This window comes from Rhinopithecus roxellana, chromosome 13 (genome assembly GCF_007565055.1).
Source record: "Rhinopithecus roxellana isolate Shanxi Qingling chromosome 13, ASM756505v1, whole genome shotgun sequence".
NCBI classification, from domain to species: domain Eukaryota; kingdom Metazoa; phylum Chordata; class Mammalia; order Primates; family Cercopithecidae; genus Rhinopithecus; species Rhinopithecus roxellana.
In genome coordinates, this window is record NC_044561.1 from 16,102,133 (window position 1) to 16,116,998 (window position 14,866).

A 14,866-nucleotide genomic window follows, 5' to 3' on the forward strand; every position below is an offset into this window, starting at 1 on the left:
TCGTGGCTTGCATTTGCCAAGTGTATCCTATCCACTAGGGAACTGTTTTAATCTTTGCACCAGATAATCCACGTAGTTCTTACAAAGTCGCACAGCACAGGTACTAATACAGTCCCCGGCTCACAGAGGAGAAAACTGTGGCACAAAGATGGAATGTGTTCAAGAGTATGAGCTGGTGAGTGTCCACGCAGGTGGTCTCTGAATCCGGGCAGTGTGCCGCACAGCTGCCCTCCTTAGTGTCAGGCTCCCCGTGATCCCCAGCCAGGGTTTAACTCTATGCCAGCACATGGCAAGTGCTCTACAGTGTTTAGCTGTTATTAGTAACAGTAAACATCAGGACAGTGGGGTAATTAGAGAGGAATGTTGACTGTTACTGAGATGATGGCGACAGACTCTCTATCCCAGAGCCTTGCACATAGTCAAGTGCTCAGTAAACTGTGGCAATCGTTATTACTGGTTATTTGTAAAATTTGCCCCAAAAGCTTCTTAGCTTCTCTTTCTCACCTGCCCCTCTCTGACTGACAGGTTCTCCCTCAGAAAATCTTAACGCCATCCATTAAGGAGCCACCGGATCTTGCTCATGCCTGGGAGCCCTTCTGGCTCTCAGAGGCCATGCTCATGTGTGACCTCGTGTATGACGTGTATATTCTACAGTGGCACTATGTGGGCCGCCCTGTCTCCCTTGTTTGCAAGTCCTTGCTGTTGTCGCCACATAGCTCCTGGAAGCCAGTCTGCCAAAAACTCATTTCCTAGACAACTGGCATAGAATCGAGCAAATCCTACTCCCTGGCTTTTATGTTTAGGGATGAGACAAGAGGAGGACGGGGCTGTGCTGAGATCTGCCTCCAGAGTGAGCAGCACAGATGGCTCCTTCCTTCCTCTCTGCCCACGGGTTGTCACCCTGAGGTAGGTTGCCCAATCCTCCGGTGTCATTCACATGATTTCCCATTGCGCTGGTCAAAAGCAGTGCTTACGTCTAGCACTGTTATGTCAGTTTAAACGGCTGTGAGGGACAGCTGGAGACAAGAGGGCTTCTCGTAGTCTCCCAAAGTCACATGGGCACCCACACGCATGCACACACGCATGTGTGCCCTTCTTTGCCTCTCACTGGTTGATCACACCTGTGGCTGCACTGGCCCTGCTGCTCCTCACCGCACATCATGAGCTCACTGGTTCATGCCCACATACCTTGCCAGGAATAAGCTGAAATAAGAAAATGATAGTGCACCTCAGACTCGGGCCTCTGCTTTGTGTTTGACTGCCACTGGCTGATCCACTTCTTACGAGCATCCATCAGAATATGAGTGCATGACCATCTGTAAAGGACCAAATAAGGAAAAAACACTGTTTATAAGTGCCCTCTCTCGTGGCAGGTGCTGTGCTAGGCCCTGGGCAAATGTTATCTTTTTTATGACAACCTAGTCAAAGATAAGTGCTTTTACTCCCATTATACAAGTGAAATTAAAACACAGAAGGTAAGTTTGCCCAAAGGTCATAGGTATTTAAATGGCAGAGCTATCATGTCAACTCAGGTCTTTGTCACTTCCAGAGAGCCCTCTTCACAGTCCCATCCTCTCTACCACATAGGGCAATTGTAAATAGATTCCTCCATTCCCTGTACACTTACTGAGCGCCTACTGTTTGCCTGGCACTGTGCGGGACCTGGAAACGTAACCATGAACAGAGGCTCACCCCAGATCTCAAGCCCAGCAGGGCTAATAGGTGCATGCGCAGGCAGCCACCACCAATGAGCGAAACAGCCTAGGATGAACCAGTCCCAAAGAAGATGCAGACCCAACGTGAAGGGGAGCATCAAGGGAGACACATCAAGGCCCACGGAGGTGGGGAAGGGAGGTGCGGGGAGGCCAGTTTTTCTAATTGCCTGTGCAGCAAGCCTTGAGAGAAATCGATACTGTTCCAGGGTTCTGAAACAGATGCACGCTCCAGCACAGGTTTCTTTACCTCCTCCCATCCCCTTCTAATGTAACTTTCATAGGAGTCCCTGGGAACTTGTGTGAGAACCCCATGGATTCCTTATGACTCAGGTTTCATTAAACAGTGGGCTCTCTGACATTTGATGCTGCAGAACAGGGCTGTGGAAACCCAGGGCTCTGAGAGCTGACAAGTGTGGCTTTCTCCTGGCATTCTGACAGCAGCCCCAGTGCCTTCAGCTCTGCGATTCCCGATAGTTTGTCGCTTGTCAGCATTGGCCTCAGCCATGTATTGCCACACCACAAAGAAGTCAGCATGGGCTCTGCTGTTACAGGCATGGAAACTTGCACAGCAGAGATGGGGAATTCCCCAACCCCTGCCCAAGGAGTAGGGGCCACAAGAGGTCCCAAATGGTTACCAGCATCCAGTGGGCTGAACGGCAGTTACCCTGGTGAGAACAAGAGAGAGGAGAAAGATGCCTTCAGAATTAGGGGCCAGTAGGAGTGGTCGTTAGTGCTAAATGCAGAGAATTCAAACGAGGTGAGAATAAACAAATCTATTAGACTTGACAGTGAGGGGACATTGCTGACTTTGGCCAGATCATAGAGTCAAAGACAGATTATAGTAGTTTGAGAAACTCATGGATGGTAATGAAAGGAAATAGCCAGTATAGGAGGCTCAGTCAGCCAGTGACATGTAGGATCAGTACACATGTTCCTAATCTCATAATACTCTTTGTTTTCTGACCTCCGCCACAGTTTGCTTCTTCAAGGTGGAATCTGCCATGTGGATGAGATTGCATTTAAGGAGCATAGGTACACACATCGTAGCCTCCTGCCTTCTCCCTTTTTTCCATTCCCAACCACTCTCCCACCACTGCCTTGACCCATGAACTCAAAGAAGTTCATTGTTCCAGTTGCAGGGTTGGGAAGACAGACACAATCCCCGCATTAACACACTTGGCCCCAATATATCTTTATTGACTATTGATCTTTCGTGCTTAATTTTAAGCTGGTGCAGACTTTACTAGCATCATTATATGATCATGACGATAAGTACTAGCTGTGTGGTAGTTACTTGTTAACCTCTCAGAACTTTACTGTCTTTATCGTTAAACTGAAAACACGAGTACGTAAGTCATAGGTTGCACTGATTAAGAGAAGTAATGCATATAAAGCACTTAGCATGGGGCTTGATACTCAATGCATGTAAGCATTTATTATCATTTATCGGCCACCTACAATATACCAGGCAGGTGCTAAGAAATTCAGTTTCTCCAATCCTATATGCTTCCTCATTATCAGAGCTTTGCAAATAACCTGGAACACCCTTTCCTGACTGGCTAACTCCTGCTTCTTGATTGGAACACATCTCAGTGATGAGAAGTCTTCCATGACTCTGCACCCAGAGAGGAGTATGCTTCTGTCTTCCTCCCTCCCTACACTGTGAGCTATGCACGGACAAAGGTTATATCTGTTCATTTAGCTCTGTACCCAGCGTCTAGGTCTTGGCTTTATCAATATTCATTAATTGATGAATGTATTATCTTCGTTCTCTTAATCACCAAGTCCATAAAGCATTTATTATTATCAAGATAAGGAAACAAAAGCCCAGGGTGTTAAGACAATGGCCCACAATTGCACAGTTAGTGAAGTGGTGGAATTAAGATGGAATCTATATCATCTGATTAAAAAGATCATGCTCTTTTTTCTCACTCTTCAGCCTCCCTTCAAACTGGCATGCCATGAAATATACCCAGCCCTCAAGTGAGTTGAAGATAATTTCAGTTGGCGCCTCTTGAAATATCAGACTCTGTGGCTCCAATCCCATATGTCAGGCACACAGCTGGAATTGAGGAGCAGCTGAGCATGGGCTCTCCTGTTTATCCCATCCCCTGCTCTCTCCCCTCCCTTTTGTCTCCTCCACGCAGAAGCCTGGCATCCACTGCCATTGAGCACCCTGCTCTATCCCCACCAGCCCACACCATTATCCACATCACTGGCCTGGCCCTGCAGCGGCTTGAGTTTGCCCCCCGAACCACCCAGTTTAGAAAGACACAAACAGGAGATAATTCTAGAATCCTTTGTCCCTGCTTTAACTTGACTGTGCTCTCTCATTTTCTTAACCTCAGTGATGGATTATTTTTCTAATTTTGTTTTCTTGAAGATGACATCAAATTGGGTTTGTAGTATGTCCAGTTCATTTTGTGGTGCTGTAACAGAATACCGAAGACTGGGTAATTTTTAAAGAATAGAAATGTATTCCCCACAGTTCTGGAGGCTGAGAAGTCTGAGAACAAACTTGGTGACAGATTCGTTGTCTGGGAGGGCTGCTCTCTGCTGTCAGGATGGTTCTTTGTGAGTTTTGTTTGCTTCTTTGTGTTTGTTTTTGTTTTGAGACAGAGTCTCACTCTGTCGCCCAGACTGGAGTGCAGTGGCACGATCTCGGCTCATTGCAACCTCCACCTCCCTGGTTCAAGTGATTCTCCTGCCTCAGCCTCCTGTGTAGCTGGGATTATAGGTGTGCGCCACCATGCCTGGCTAATTTTTTGTATTTTTAATGGAGACAGGGTTTCACCATGTTGGCCAAGCTGGTGTCGATTTCCTGACCTCAGGTTATCCGCTCACCTTGGCCTCCCAAAGTGCTGGAATTATAGGCGTGAGTCACTACACCCGGCCCCAAAATGGTTCTTTGAACACTGCATCCTGCAGGGAAACCCATCCAGCTAACACTCTGCCCTTCCATCCATGCTGTTTCTTTGGTTTATGCAGAACCCGGGCAAGCCTACCTTCTGCACCCATCCCTACCCCTTCAGTTGGCATAGGAAGCCTCACTGCTCACTCACATCCTCTCCCCTGCTTGCCAGTTTTGCCAGATTGGAGCAAAAGAGGATATGAACTATTCACATACGTGAGTGAGCTGAGAGCAGGGGCTTGGGGAAGAAAGATACACAGAAGAGGAGGTTGGGGGGCTTTGGAAGATAACTTTCTCAAATTCAGTTTCCCCACTGGTTAGCTCACAGGCTGGAAGAGGTGAATTTACTGTGTGAGCAACACCTGAACTATTTTTGACACAGAGAGGGTCTCAGAGGACTGGCTAGAGACTGAGATCTCATAAGCTCTGTTTCTGTAGATGAGCAAGCAGAAGTCCTCCCTGGCTGTAAGTAGTATGTCGACTTTTCTGAATCCTCCTTCACTCTCGCCCATTCTCTTGCCTTGGATGCACCAGTAGGCTCAGCTGTGAAAGGGGAAGGGGACTTGTTTGTTCAATGAGTTAATTCTAAGTCGGCCACTGCTTTGGGCTCTAGAGCCCTGAGAGATGAGAGATAAGCCTTTATTGTCTCCATGTACACATGGGGAACCTGTGGTTGGAAGAGGTTGCAGAATGTGCACAAGTCAGGAGAGAGAGAGGAGCAATCAGGTTTGGAAGCTGCTGCTGGCTGGCCCCAAGTCACTTATATTCACAGGGTTTCCTGTTGTATCAGCAAGGTTCTGAGTTATGTAGATTGTTTTAAGAACTCCTTGGTCCAGCTGGGCACGGTGGCTCACGCCTGTAATCCCAGAACTTTGGGAGGCCGAGGCGGGCGGATCACGAGGTCAGGAGATCGAGACCATCCTGGCTAACACAGTGAAAACCCGTCTCTAGTAAAAATACAAAAAATTAGCTGGGTGTTGTGGTGGGCACCTGTAGTCCCAGCTACTCTGGAGGCTGAGGCAGGAGCATGGCGTGAACCCAGGAGGCGGAGCTTGCAGTGAGCTGAGATCCGGCCACTGCACTCCAGCCTGGGCGACAGAGCGAGACTCTGTCTCAAAATAATAATCATAATAATCATAATAATAATTCCTTGATCCAATATACTGTAGTAGGTTTGTGAATGTTTTTGCAGGTGTCTTGGACAAGACAAGGGCAACAAAACTTTGAACCTGTGCATAGGCAGGGACTAGGGTCTGCAAAGAGGAGTCAGACCATAAGGAAGTGACTCTGTCAGCTCAGGCCCATGTAGGGGACAAGAACAGCGTGACAGTCCAAGAAGGACATCAACAGAGCTTGGGATCATTGAATGATGAGGAGGAATCCGGACCAGGTCAGAATCAGGACAGTGTTTATTTTGGGTAAGCTACTTGGTATTAATTTATGTTGCTTCCAACTAAACAACCCTAAGCAATATATTACAAGACCCACAGTAGACAGACCCAGGAAGCAGCATGCCTTACCATCACAGTCCTCAGGGGTCTCCAGAGACACAGAGCCAATAGGAGATATATATATATAGTATATTCTATGGATAGTAATATATGTATCAATATGTAGAGCTAGATAGTGATATATGTACTGATAGATTGATAGAGCTTAAGGAATTGGCTCACACAGTTGTGCGGTTGGCAAGTCTGAAATTCACAGAGCAGGCCAGCAGGCTGGAAACTGAGGCAGGGTTTCTATGTTACTGTCCTAAGGCAGTATTCCATCTTTTCTGGGAAAGCTCAGTTTTTGTTCTCTTTTTTTTTTTTGGAGATGGAGTCTCGCTCTGTCACCCAGGCTGGAGTGCAGTGGCACGATCTCGGCTCACTGCAAGCTCTGCTTCCTGGGTTCACGCCATTCTCCTGCCTCAGCCTCCCGAGTAGCTGGGACTACAGGTGCCCGCCACCACGCCTGGCTAATTTTTTTGTATTTTTAGTAGATATGGGGTTTCATCATGTTAGCCAGGATGGTCTCGATCTCCTGACCTCGTGATTCACCCGCCTTGGCCTCCCAAAGTGCTACAGGTGTGAGCCACCACACCTGGCCCAGTTTTTGTTCTTAAGGCCTTCAACTGATTAGATGTGGCCTTCCCACATTATCGAGGGAAATCTCCTTTCCTTAAAGTTAACTGATTATACATGTTAATTATTAGGTTGGTGCAAAAGTAATTGCAGTTTAATGCATCTATGAAACACTTGCACAGCAGTGTCTAAACTAGTACGTGACCAAGTAACTGGGAACCATAGCCCGGGCCATCTGATACAGAAAAGGAACCATCATAGGCATCATGTACCCCGTGCTTAATGTGTGCCAGGCATTGTAGCAAGCCCTTCCACAAGCACTGTGTTTATCTTCATCAACATATTTTACAAATGCATCAACCCCAGGACTCAAAATAGTGAAAGCAATTTGCCCAAGAAGACAGCCTAGTAGGGTCAGAGCTAGATGCCTGGTCTGTTACCACTACACCTGACTGTCTTCCAAAGCTCCCATCTTAATAATCTAAATTTAGCAATCTAAAGAGTAATGGAGTGACCCAAAGTCACTCAGCTTCTCAGGGTGGACCTAGAATTCAGGTCTCCTGGCTCTTCGCCCAGCTTTCTCGCTCATCGTCCTGCCTCATTGTTCCTGGAAGACTGCACTTCATCCTCTGCAGGACTGACTTTCCAGAGGACTAATGGCTGCAAATTGTTGACCCCTAGGACAGCAAGCCCCATCCAGGGTAAGATGTACTAACAACACAGAGCAGAAAGACCCAGGCTGCCGTTACCTTCTCAAAAAACAGATGTGCTCAGAGTTTGTACTATGAAGTCTCTTTATTGCTGAAACAACTTCATAATGAGACCTTTTCAGGACATCAGTATTGAAACCTCCTTGAACTGAGTCTGAAATGGAGCTATCTGGTGATAGATCCATGTTTGTGGCAGTTTGTATTTTAGTGAGATTAAAGGGAGTTTGCCGAAAGCACTCCAGAATCTGGTGCTTTCTATGCAGAGGGAAATAAGGCTTGCTAGGACTGCATTTGTGAGGCATGCTGCTTACTGGATGTGTCTGCTTTGGGTCTTCCAGTATATTGGATAGGGTTGTTTAGTTGCAGGCAACAGAAACCAATACCAGGTAGCTTAAGTAAAATAAAAACAAATCAAAGAAAAACAAAGCAAATAATGGATGGGTTATCTTATGAAATCAAACTAGGACTTGGAAAACCAACAGATAAGACTACAATTAACCAGGGTAGCTCTGGGCCCCTCTGCAGCAGTTCAGAAGTCTTTAGAGCATGATCTGTCATCACTGAAAGTCAGTGCTTTCCCTCTATTTCTATTCAAATTTCCAAGAGTAAGAAACTGATGTGCTCAGCCTGGGTCAAGTGTCCAATCCTAAAAAACCTGCCCTTGCCAGGGATGCAGGTAGGGCAGGCAGAGAACTCTGAGAGCTTGCTTCTATGTATAGAGGGCAGGTTGCCCCCAGAGAAAGGGGAATTATTTTCTAGCAGGAATTAATCTCCAAGAAGCAGCTCCTACAGCAACTGATGATAATAGCAACTTGAGCCTTATGTAGATACAAACATCCATGTTTGTAGATCTCCGTATCCATTGCATATATATGTGTATGTGTCTGTATGTTTTGCCCATTCCCTTTATAGTTCTGCCCTCGCAGCCTTCTATTCTGTTTCTATAGCATTGTATTATAAAATAATCAGCTACAAATATAGTCTGGGACCCCATTTACAAAGATTTTGTCCCTAGGCTTGTAGCATCCTGAGATGTTTATATGAATGTAAGCACCATGCGGGCAGAGACTTTGCTTGTTCTTTTCACCCTGTATCTTCACGTGCCTGGCACATCATAGGTGCTGGGTGATTGTTGAATGGGTAGCAACCACCCACCAGCACAGGGACACCTTCCCCCCTGCCCCAGGGATTCCAAGGGCTTTGCTGTCTTGGTCCAGGGATATTCTTTAGACCCATATATCCCACCCCCAATACCCAGAATCAATAGATAAGGTACCCACCTTTCCAGGGGGAATGGTAAAGAGCCTGGCTCTGCCCATATCTAATCCAGGTTTGATACAAAAGAGAGTGCTAGCTGACACTAGACACCTGGCCATAGAGGAGGGAATGTTGGATGTTTGAAAACTAACATTATTCAGACAAAGTGGGAGAAGAATCCAGGCCAGGACAGGCTGACTCAAACCTCTAAGCCCTCAGACTGGCTAAGTAGAGCTCGCCACACGCTATATCTTGCTGTCGTCCTTTAGGAACCTCCTCTGGAATAGTGGGGAGACAGCTATATAGTATTTGGTATATAGTGAACGTGAGCACTGTGGTAAAGAGTGAACTGCAAATGATATTCAGAGGGTTCCAAAATGAACTTCCAGCCCATCCCAACCACCCCCTCTCTACTGGGAGCTGGTGAGATCCATTAACCAAGGATGGTTTTAGGAAACTGTCCTTATTCTGACCTGATCCAGATTCCCCCTCATCATTCAGTGGTACGAAGCCCTACTGATGTCCTGTGTCCTTCTGGGACTGCCACCCTGTTTTGTCCCATTCAGGCCTGGGCTGACTTAGTCACTTCCTTACGGTGTGAATCCTCTTTGCATGCCAGCTCTAGTCCTTGTTAATGCACACGCTCCAAGTCTGGTTGAGTGAAGTGACTTTAATAATACAGCAGTGGAGGACAGTTTTTTGATTTTTGGTTTTTGTTTGTTTGTTTGTTTTTTGTTTTTTTTTTTTTGAGACAGAGTCTTGCTCTGTCACCCAGGGTGGAGTGCCGTGGCACAATCTCGGCTCACTGCAACTTCCGCCTCCCAGGTTCAAGTGATTCTCTTCCCTCAGCCTCCTGAGTAGCTGGGACTATCAGCACCCGCACCACACCCGGCTAATTTTTGTATTTTTAGTAGAGACAGGGTTTTACCATATTGGCCAGGCTGGTCTCGAACTCCTGACCTTGTGATCCACCTACCTCAGCCTCCCAAAGGGCTGGGATTACAGGCGTGAGCCACTGTCCCAGCCTTCAATGGACAGTTTTATGGCCACGGAAGGCTGCTACTTTCAGTGGTTTTTCAAAATGCCTTACAATGCCTACCTCTTCCCCAGGAAAGTCTGCTTTCTCCATTTTAGAGATAGAAACCGACAGCCATGATGACCTTGAGACCCAAAGGTCAGTGTCCACGCAGGAGGCCAGAATGAATTCCTAGGTCCTGGCCGAAAGAGATCACAGAAGATCCAAGTCAGGGAGTCATGATAGCGCTGCAGTATAATAGTGACCACTTGTCACAGCATGCCTGCCCCTGGCCAGATGTGTCAAGTGGCAGTATATGATTTGTTCAGTCTCCAGGAGGTAGATGTTATTGCCATCGTTTTAGGGATGAGGGACCAAAGGTAGTGAGGAGCTAAATCTCTTTCCCAGGATGGCAGGACCCATAAAGTCACCTTGCCAGGGTTCAAATCCAGTCTGTGTTTATTAAAAACCTCATGCTGGCCAGGCGCGGTGACTCACACCTGTAATCCCAGCACTTTGGGAGGCCGAGGCGGGCGGATAACGACCAGCCTGGCCAACATGGTGAAACCTGTCTCTAATAAAAATACAAAAATTAGATGGATGTGGCGGCATGCGCCTGCCGTCCTAGCTACTCAGGAGGCTGAGACAGGAGAATCACTTGAATCTGGGAGGCGGAGGTTGCAGTGAGCTGAGATCACGCCACTGCACTTCAGCCTGGGTGACAAAGCAAGACTCCATGTCAAAAAAAAAGTCCTTGTGCCATATGGCACTAGATACTTGGCCATTTATGGTCCACCATGAGCCTTTCTCCCTTTCCAAGTGTCAGCCACAGAGCAGGGAAAAGGCAGACAAACCCAGGCGTGCAGAATCGCGGCTCAGAGGAGCAGAGTGGAAGGCCAGGCACTAAGGCAAGACTTTACAGAACCTTCCCCCAAGGGGGATACCAGAGCTGTCTTACCAGTGCTGGCTGCCTACGGTGGCTCTGGCTACTTTAAAGGCTTGGAGTCTGGAAAATTCAAGGAGTTGAGGAGTCACTAAAATGGAACCTGAAAGTACCCAGTTGGGTGATTCTCTCATCGGCTCTCTGTCCACCTGATCTGCTATGGCCAGGGCTGCAGTTGGAGTGATTGACCAGCACAGGGAACCAAGCAGACTGGGCTGTAACCCCTGTGGTCCTTTGAAGCCTTCCTTCTGTGCCTGACTCTGGCAGGAGCACACACTGAAAATGTGTGGGAGGTTCTCCTAGCCCCTCAGTCTGATCTGCCCTCTGTTTATTCTCCAGGAAGACCAAGCTCGCTCTCTCGGGGACAGCAGATCCCGTTCCACACTGGGTTCCGCAAGTGTTTGGCAAGCTGCTTTGCCTCCCAGGGCTCCCTGTCTTTCTTTTCTCTTTTCTTTTCTTTTCTTCTTTCCTTTCTTTCTTTTTCTTTCTTTTCCTTCTTTTCTGTTTCTTTTCTTTCCTTTTTTTTCTTTCCTTTCTTCCCTTTCTTTCCTTTCTTTGCCTGTTTTTTGTTTTGTTTTGTTTTGTTTTGACAGAATCTATCTCAGTCACCCAGGCTGGAGTGCAGCAGCATGATATCAGCTCATTGCAACCTCTGCCTCCCTGGCTCCAGCAATTGTCGTGCCTCAGCCTCCCAAGTAGTTGGGACTACAGGTGTGCTCCGCCACGCCCCTCCAATTTCTTTGTATTTTTAGTGGAGACGGGATTTCACCATGTTGACCAAGATGGTCTCGAACTCATGAACTCAAGTGATCTGCCTGCCTCAGCCTCTCAAAGGCTGGGGTTACAGACGTGAGCCATCGCACCTGGCCCAGTCTCCCCATCTTTAATTGAGAGTCTGACCTGAGCTTTCTCTCCCACACTTCCCTGGGCCAGTGACCACCCCGCCCTCATGGGGAAAAGACTTTGGCCTGGTGTCACAGGGACTCTGTCTCTCTGCCTGTCCCCTCTTTTCAGGAAGTCTGTCATCCAGCTCGACCTTGCCAACACCAAGAAAGCAATGATCGTCCCCGCGTTCGAGACGCTGCGCTACCGGCTCTCCTTCCCCAAGTCGAAAGCGGAGTTGCTGTCAATGCTGGACATGGGGACCCTCTTCACATTCAGGTGAGTGGCTCTATCTGCTGTACTCTGGAGCTGCTCGAAGGCCTTCTTTCTCCTGGGAAACCCAGATGCCAAAGTTATCGATCCGGAAGTTTGTTGCTCACCTTAGTCCATTGTGACGCCAGGAAAGCACCACTTTCTCCAGACAATGTCTGTGTAATCTCCCTCCTCTCCCCCATGCCGGTACGTGCCATGTACTTTTTTGTGCATGGATGACAGACATTATGTGTTCAGATGGAAGGGTAGGCATGTTTGGAGGGCTGAAGGGTAGGAAGGTTTAGCTTATTTCTGTTTGTCCTTTTTACTAAACTCAGTTTAGGTTCCTGCTCCCATCTCCTGGCTCCGAGCTCTCTCTTTTGTGTGCTTGTCCATCCATTCGTTTAGTAGGTGGGTTTCGTTCTATTAGCACCATGGCGGTGGTTTTCCTTCTTCTTTGTGGTATGAGTCGTCTGTTCTCTGAGCCCCTGAGGCCTGGGGGATGTATAGCCGTTGTGTTAACAAATTCAAGTCATCAAGGTGACCCAGCACATGTGGCAGCCAGCTTTCCTGTTGCCCAACTGACCATCGCAAATGGAACCCTGATTTCCTTCTTTCCCAGGCCCCTGAGTCCTACAGGAACATTGCAAGGGAGCTCCCCTGTCACCTGTCCCGAGTGTTGCAGGAGTCTGTGCCACTGCACAGGTGCAAACAGACAGGCTGCAGCATTACATGTAGTGATCCAGGGAGAAGTAGGTGGCCTGCTGCGTGCCATAACTGAGCAGTCTGAAGAGAGGGCTGGTGCTTCCGCCTTCTCCAGTTTGTTTGTTTGTTTGTTTGTTTGTTTGTTTGTTTGTTTGTTTTTGAGACAGAGCTTCGCTCTTGTTGCCCAGGCTAGAGTGCAATGGCATGGTCTCGGCTCACTGCGACCTCCGCCTCCCGGGTTCAAGCGATTCTCCTGCTTCAGCCTCCTGAGTAGCTAGGATTACAGGTGCCCACCACCACACCCGGCTAATTTTTGTACTTTTAGTAAAGACAGGGTTTCGCCATGTTGGCCAGGCAGGTCTCGAACTCCTGACCTCAGGTGATCTGCCCACCTCGGCCTCCCAAAAGTGCTGGGATTACAGGCGTAAGCCACCACGCCTGGCCCTGCTCCAGTTTTAAAGCGAGGCCACTATTGTGAATGATGTCAGAATGGCCAACACTTCCTTGGAGCTAAAAAGCCTACCTTTCTAGACCATCGGTGTTTTATTGAAAACACTATAGTCATAATAAGTTGGGTTTTCATACCACGATTAAGTTTCTAGAAATTTCTAGAAAGTTTCCCCAAATAAACTATATCTTGTGAAAATAACTATGAGACGGGTAGTTCATTCAACAGTTCAGAGGTTATCATTTTTCACATTTTATACAGACGAAGAAACTGAGGAGTGGAGAGGTCCCAGTAGAGCCAGGACTCAAACTCCAGCCTTCTTCCTCTATCAAGAATTCTAGAAAGTGACCTGGAAGAGTTAGTAGGCCCCCACCCAACCCAAGCCTTCCTTCTTCTCGAAAAAAATAACTACCACTTATTGCGTGCTTAGCGTGTGCCAGGCACTGTGATTACATATTTAATTCTCACAATAAATCTATGTGACAGATACTATTATCCCCATTGCCTGGATAATGAAACTGAGGCTCTGAGAAGTTTAACAACTTGCCAGTGACACACAGTCAGTAAATAGCAGAGCCTGGATTTGGCCCAGGTCTGAGGAACCTGTGTTCTTAGTCAGAATACCATCTGGCTACTGATTGAGTCCTGGATTTTTTTTTTTTTTTTTTAACCCAGTGTTTTAAAATGCAGGGTAAAAACTTGCTCCTCGAAATGGAGACTTTCAGACCAAACCTGAGTCTGAGTCTCCCATGGATGCCGTAGTCTGAGCATCTGACACATTTCCAAGGCATCCTTCCTGCCATCTTCATACCACGGTGAACCGAGAACTCATTCCACAGCCACATTTGTGGCCACAAGAGCTGGGGTGTGGCCTGCTGTGTCCATGATTGCCGCTCTGTTCAGCAGCTTGCAAGCCATCATGCCAAATGCTAAATTACAGCCCCTGTCTCTGAGAGATTGCTATTGTCACCTGCTCTCCAAATAACAAACTCTTCAGCCTCTGAGCAGCCGAAATCTGCTCCCTACTACACCTAGAATGAGAAAGCGTCCACACCCCTACAAGTCCTCTAGGGCGGTGGCTCCAGAATGTGGTCCCTGGGCCAGTAGCTTCAGCATCACTTAGGAACTTGTTAGAAATGCAGAGGCTCAAGCCTAGCCCAGACCTCCTGCATCAGAAACTCTGGAGTTGGAACCAGTCCTCCAGATCATTCTAACGCATACTCAAGTTTGAGAACCACTGCTCAAAGCAAAGTGCCCCAAATCTCTTCTCCCCAGTAGCATCCTGTAAGGTGTACCTAGGAAACCTCTCTCATCTTCCCATCCCTTTTTTAGCGGGGAAGGAGGCTACCTGGCATTGCTAGTCTCAGACAGCAAGACTCAAAGTTCGGTGTCTACTGGCCTGGCAATAGGTCATTCACAGGCTGGGGCTTGTTTGAACAATAGGTTCATTATAACCTAACTGCACCCTGTGATGCCCAGCCATTCAGCAGGCTGTCAGTGTCCAGGCCGAAGTGATCAAAGCTGCCTCCTCAGCCAGATGAGTAGAACTGACCGAGCTGTCCCTACAGTGGAGTGCAATGGCACCGCCTCCCCGTTCTTTTCCTTTCCTTTTCACATTATCATTGTCCAACAGTTTAGATTCTAAAAATGGATGGCCAATAATATGGCTGTCAATATCACTGAGAGCAAGACCACTAGGAATCGGCGTCATATCTGGGAAGCAAACAAGGAGAAATAACAGAGAATTTTCTCTCTCTCTCCCTTTTTTTTTTTTCTTTTTTTTTTTGAGACGGAGTCTGGCTCTGTCGCCCAGGCTGGAGTGCAGTGGCTGGATCTCAGCTCACTGCAAGCTCCGCCTCCCGGGTTGACGCCATTCTCCTGCCTCAGCCTCCCGAGTAGCTGGGACCACAGGTGCCCGCCACCTCGCCCGGCTAGTTTTTTGTATTTTTTAGTAGAGACGGG

General features: G+C 47.7%; 1 protein-coding gene across 2 annotated transcripts in view; it reads left to right on the forward strand.

Moving 5' to 3' along the window:
- The window catches only part of LARGE1 (LARGE xylosyl- and glucuronyltransferase 1), a 634,203-nt gene that overhangs the window by 611,925 nt on the left and 7,412 nt on the right, over positions 1 to 14,866 (forward strand). For both annotated transcript variants that reach the window (XM_010371404.2, XM_030915190.1), the window contains one exon: positions 11,632 to 11,778. In XM_010371404.2, the coding sequence (XP_010369706.1) occupies positions 11,632 to 11,778 (147 nt within the window). The remainder of the gene's footprint in view (positions 1 to 11,631; positions 11,779 to 14,866) is intronic.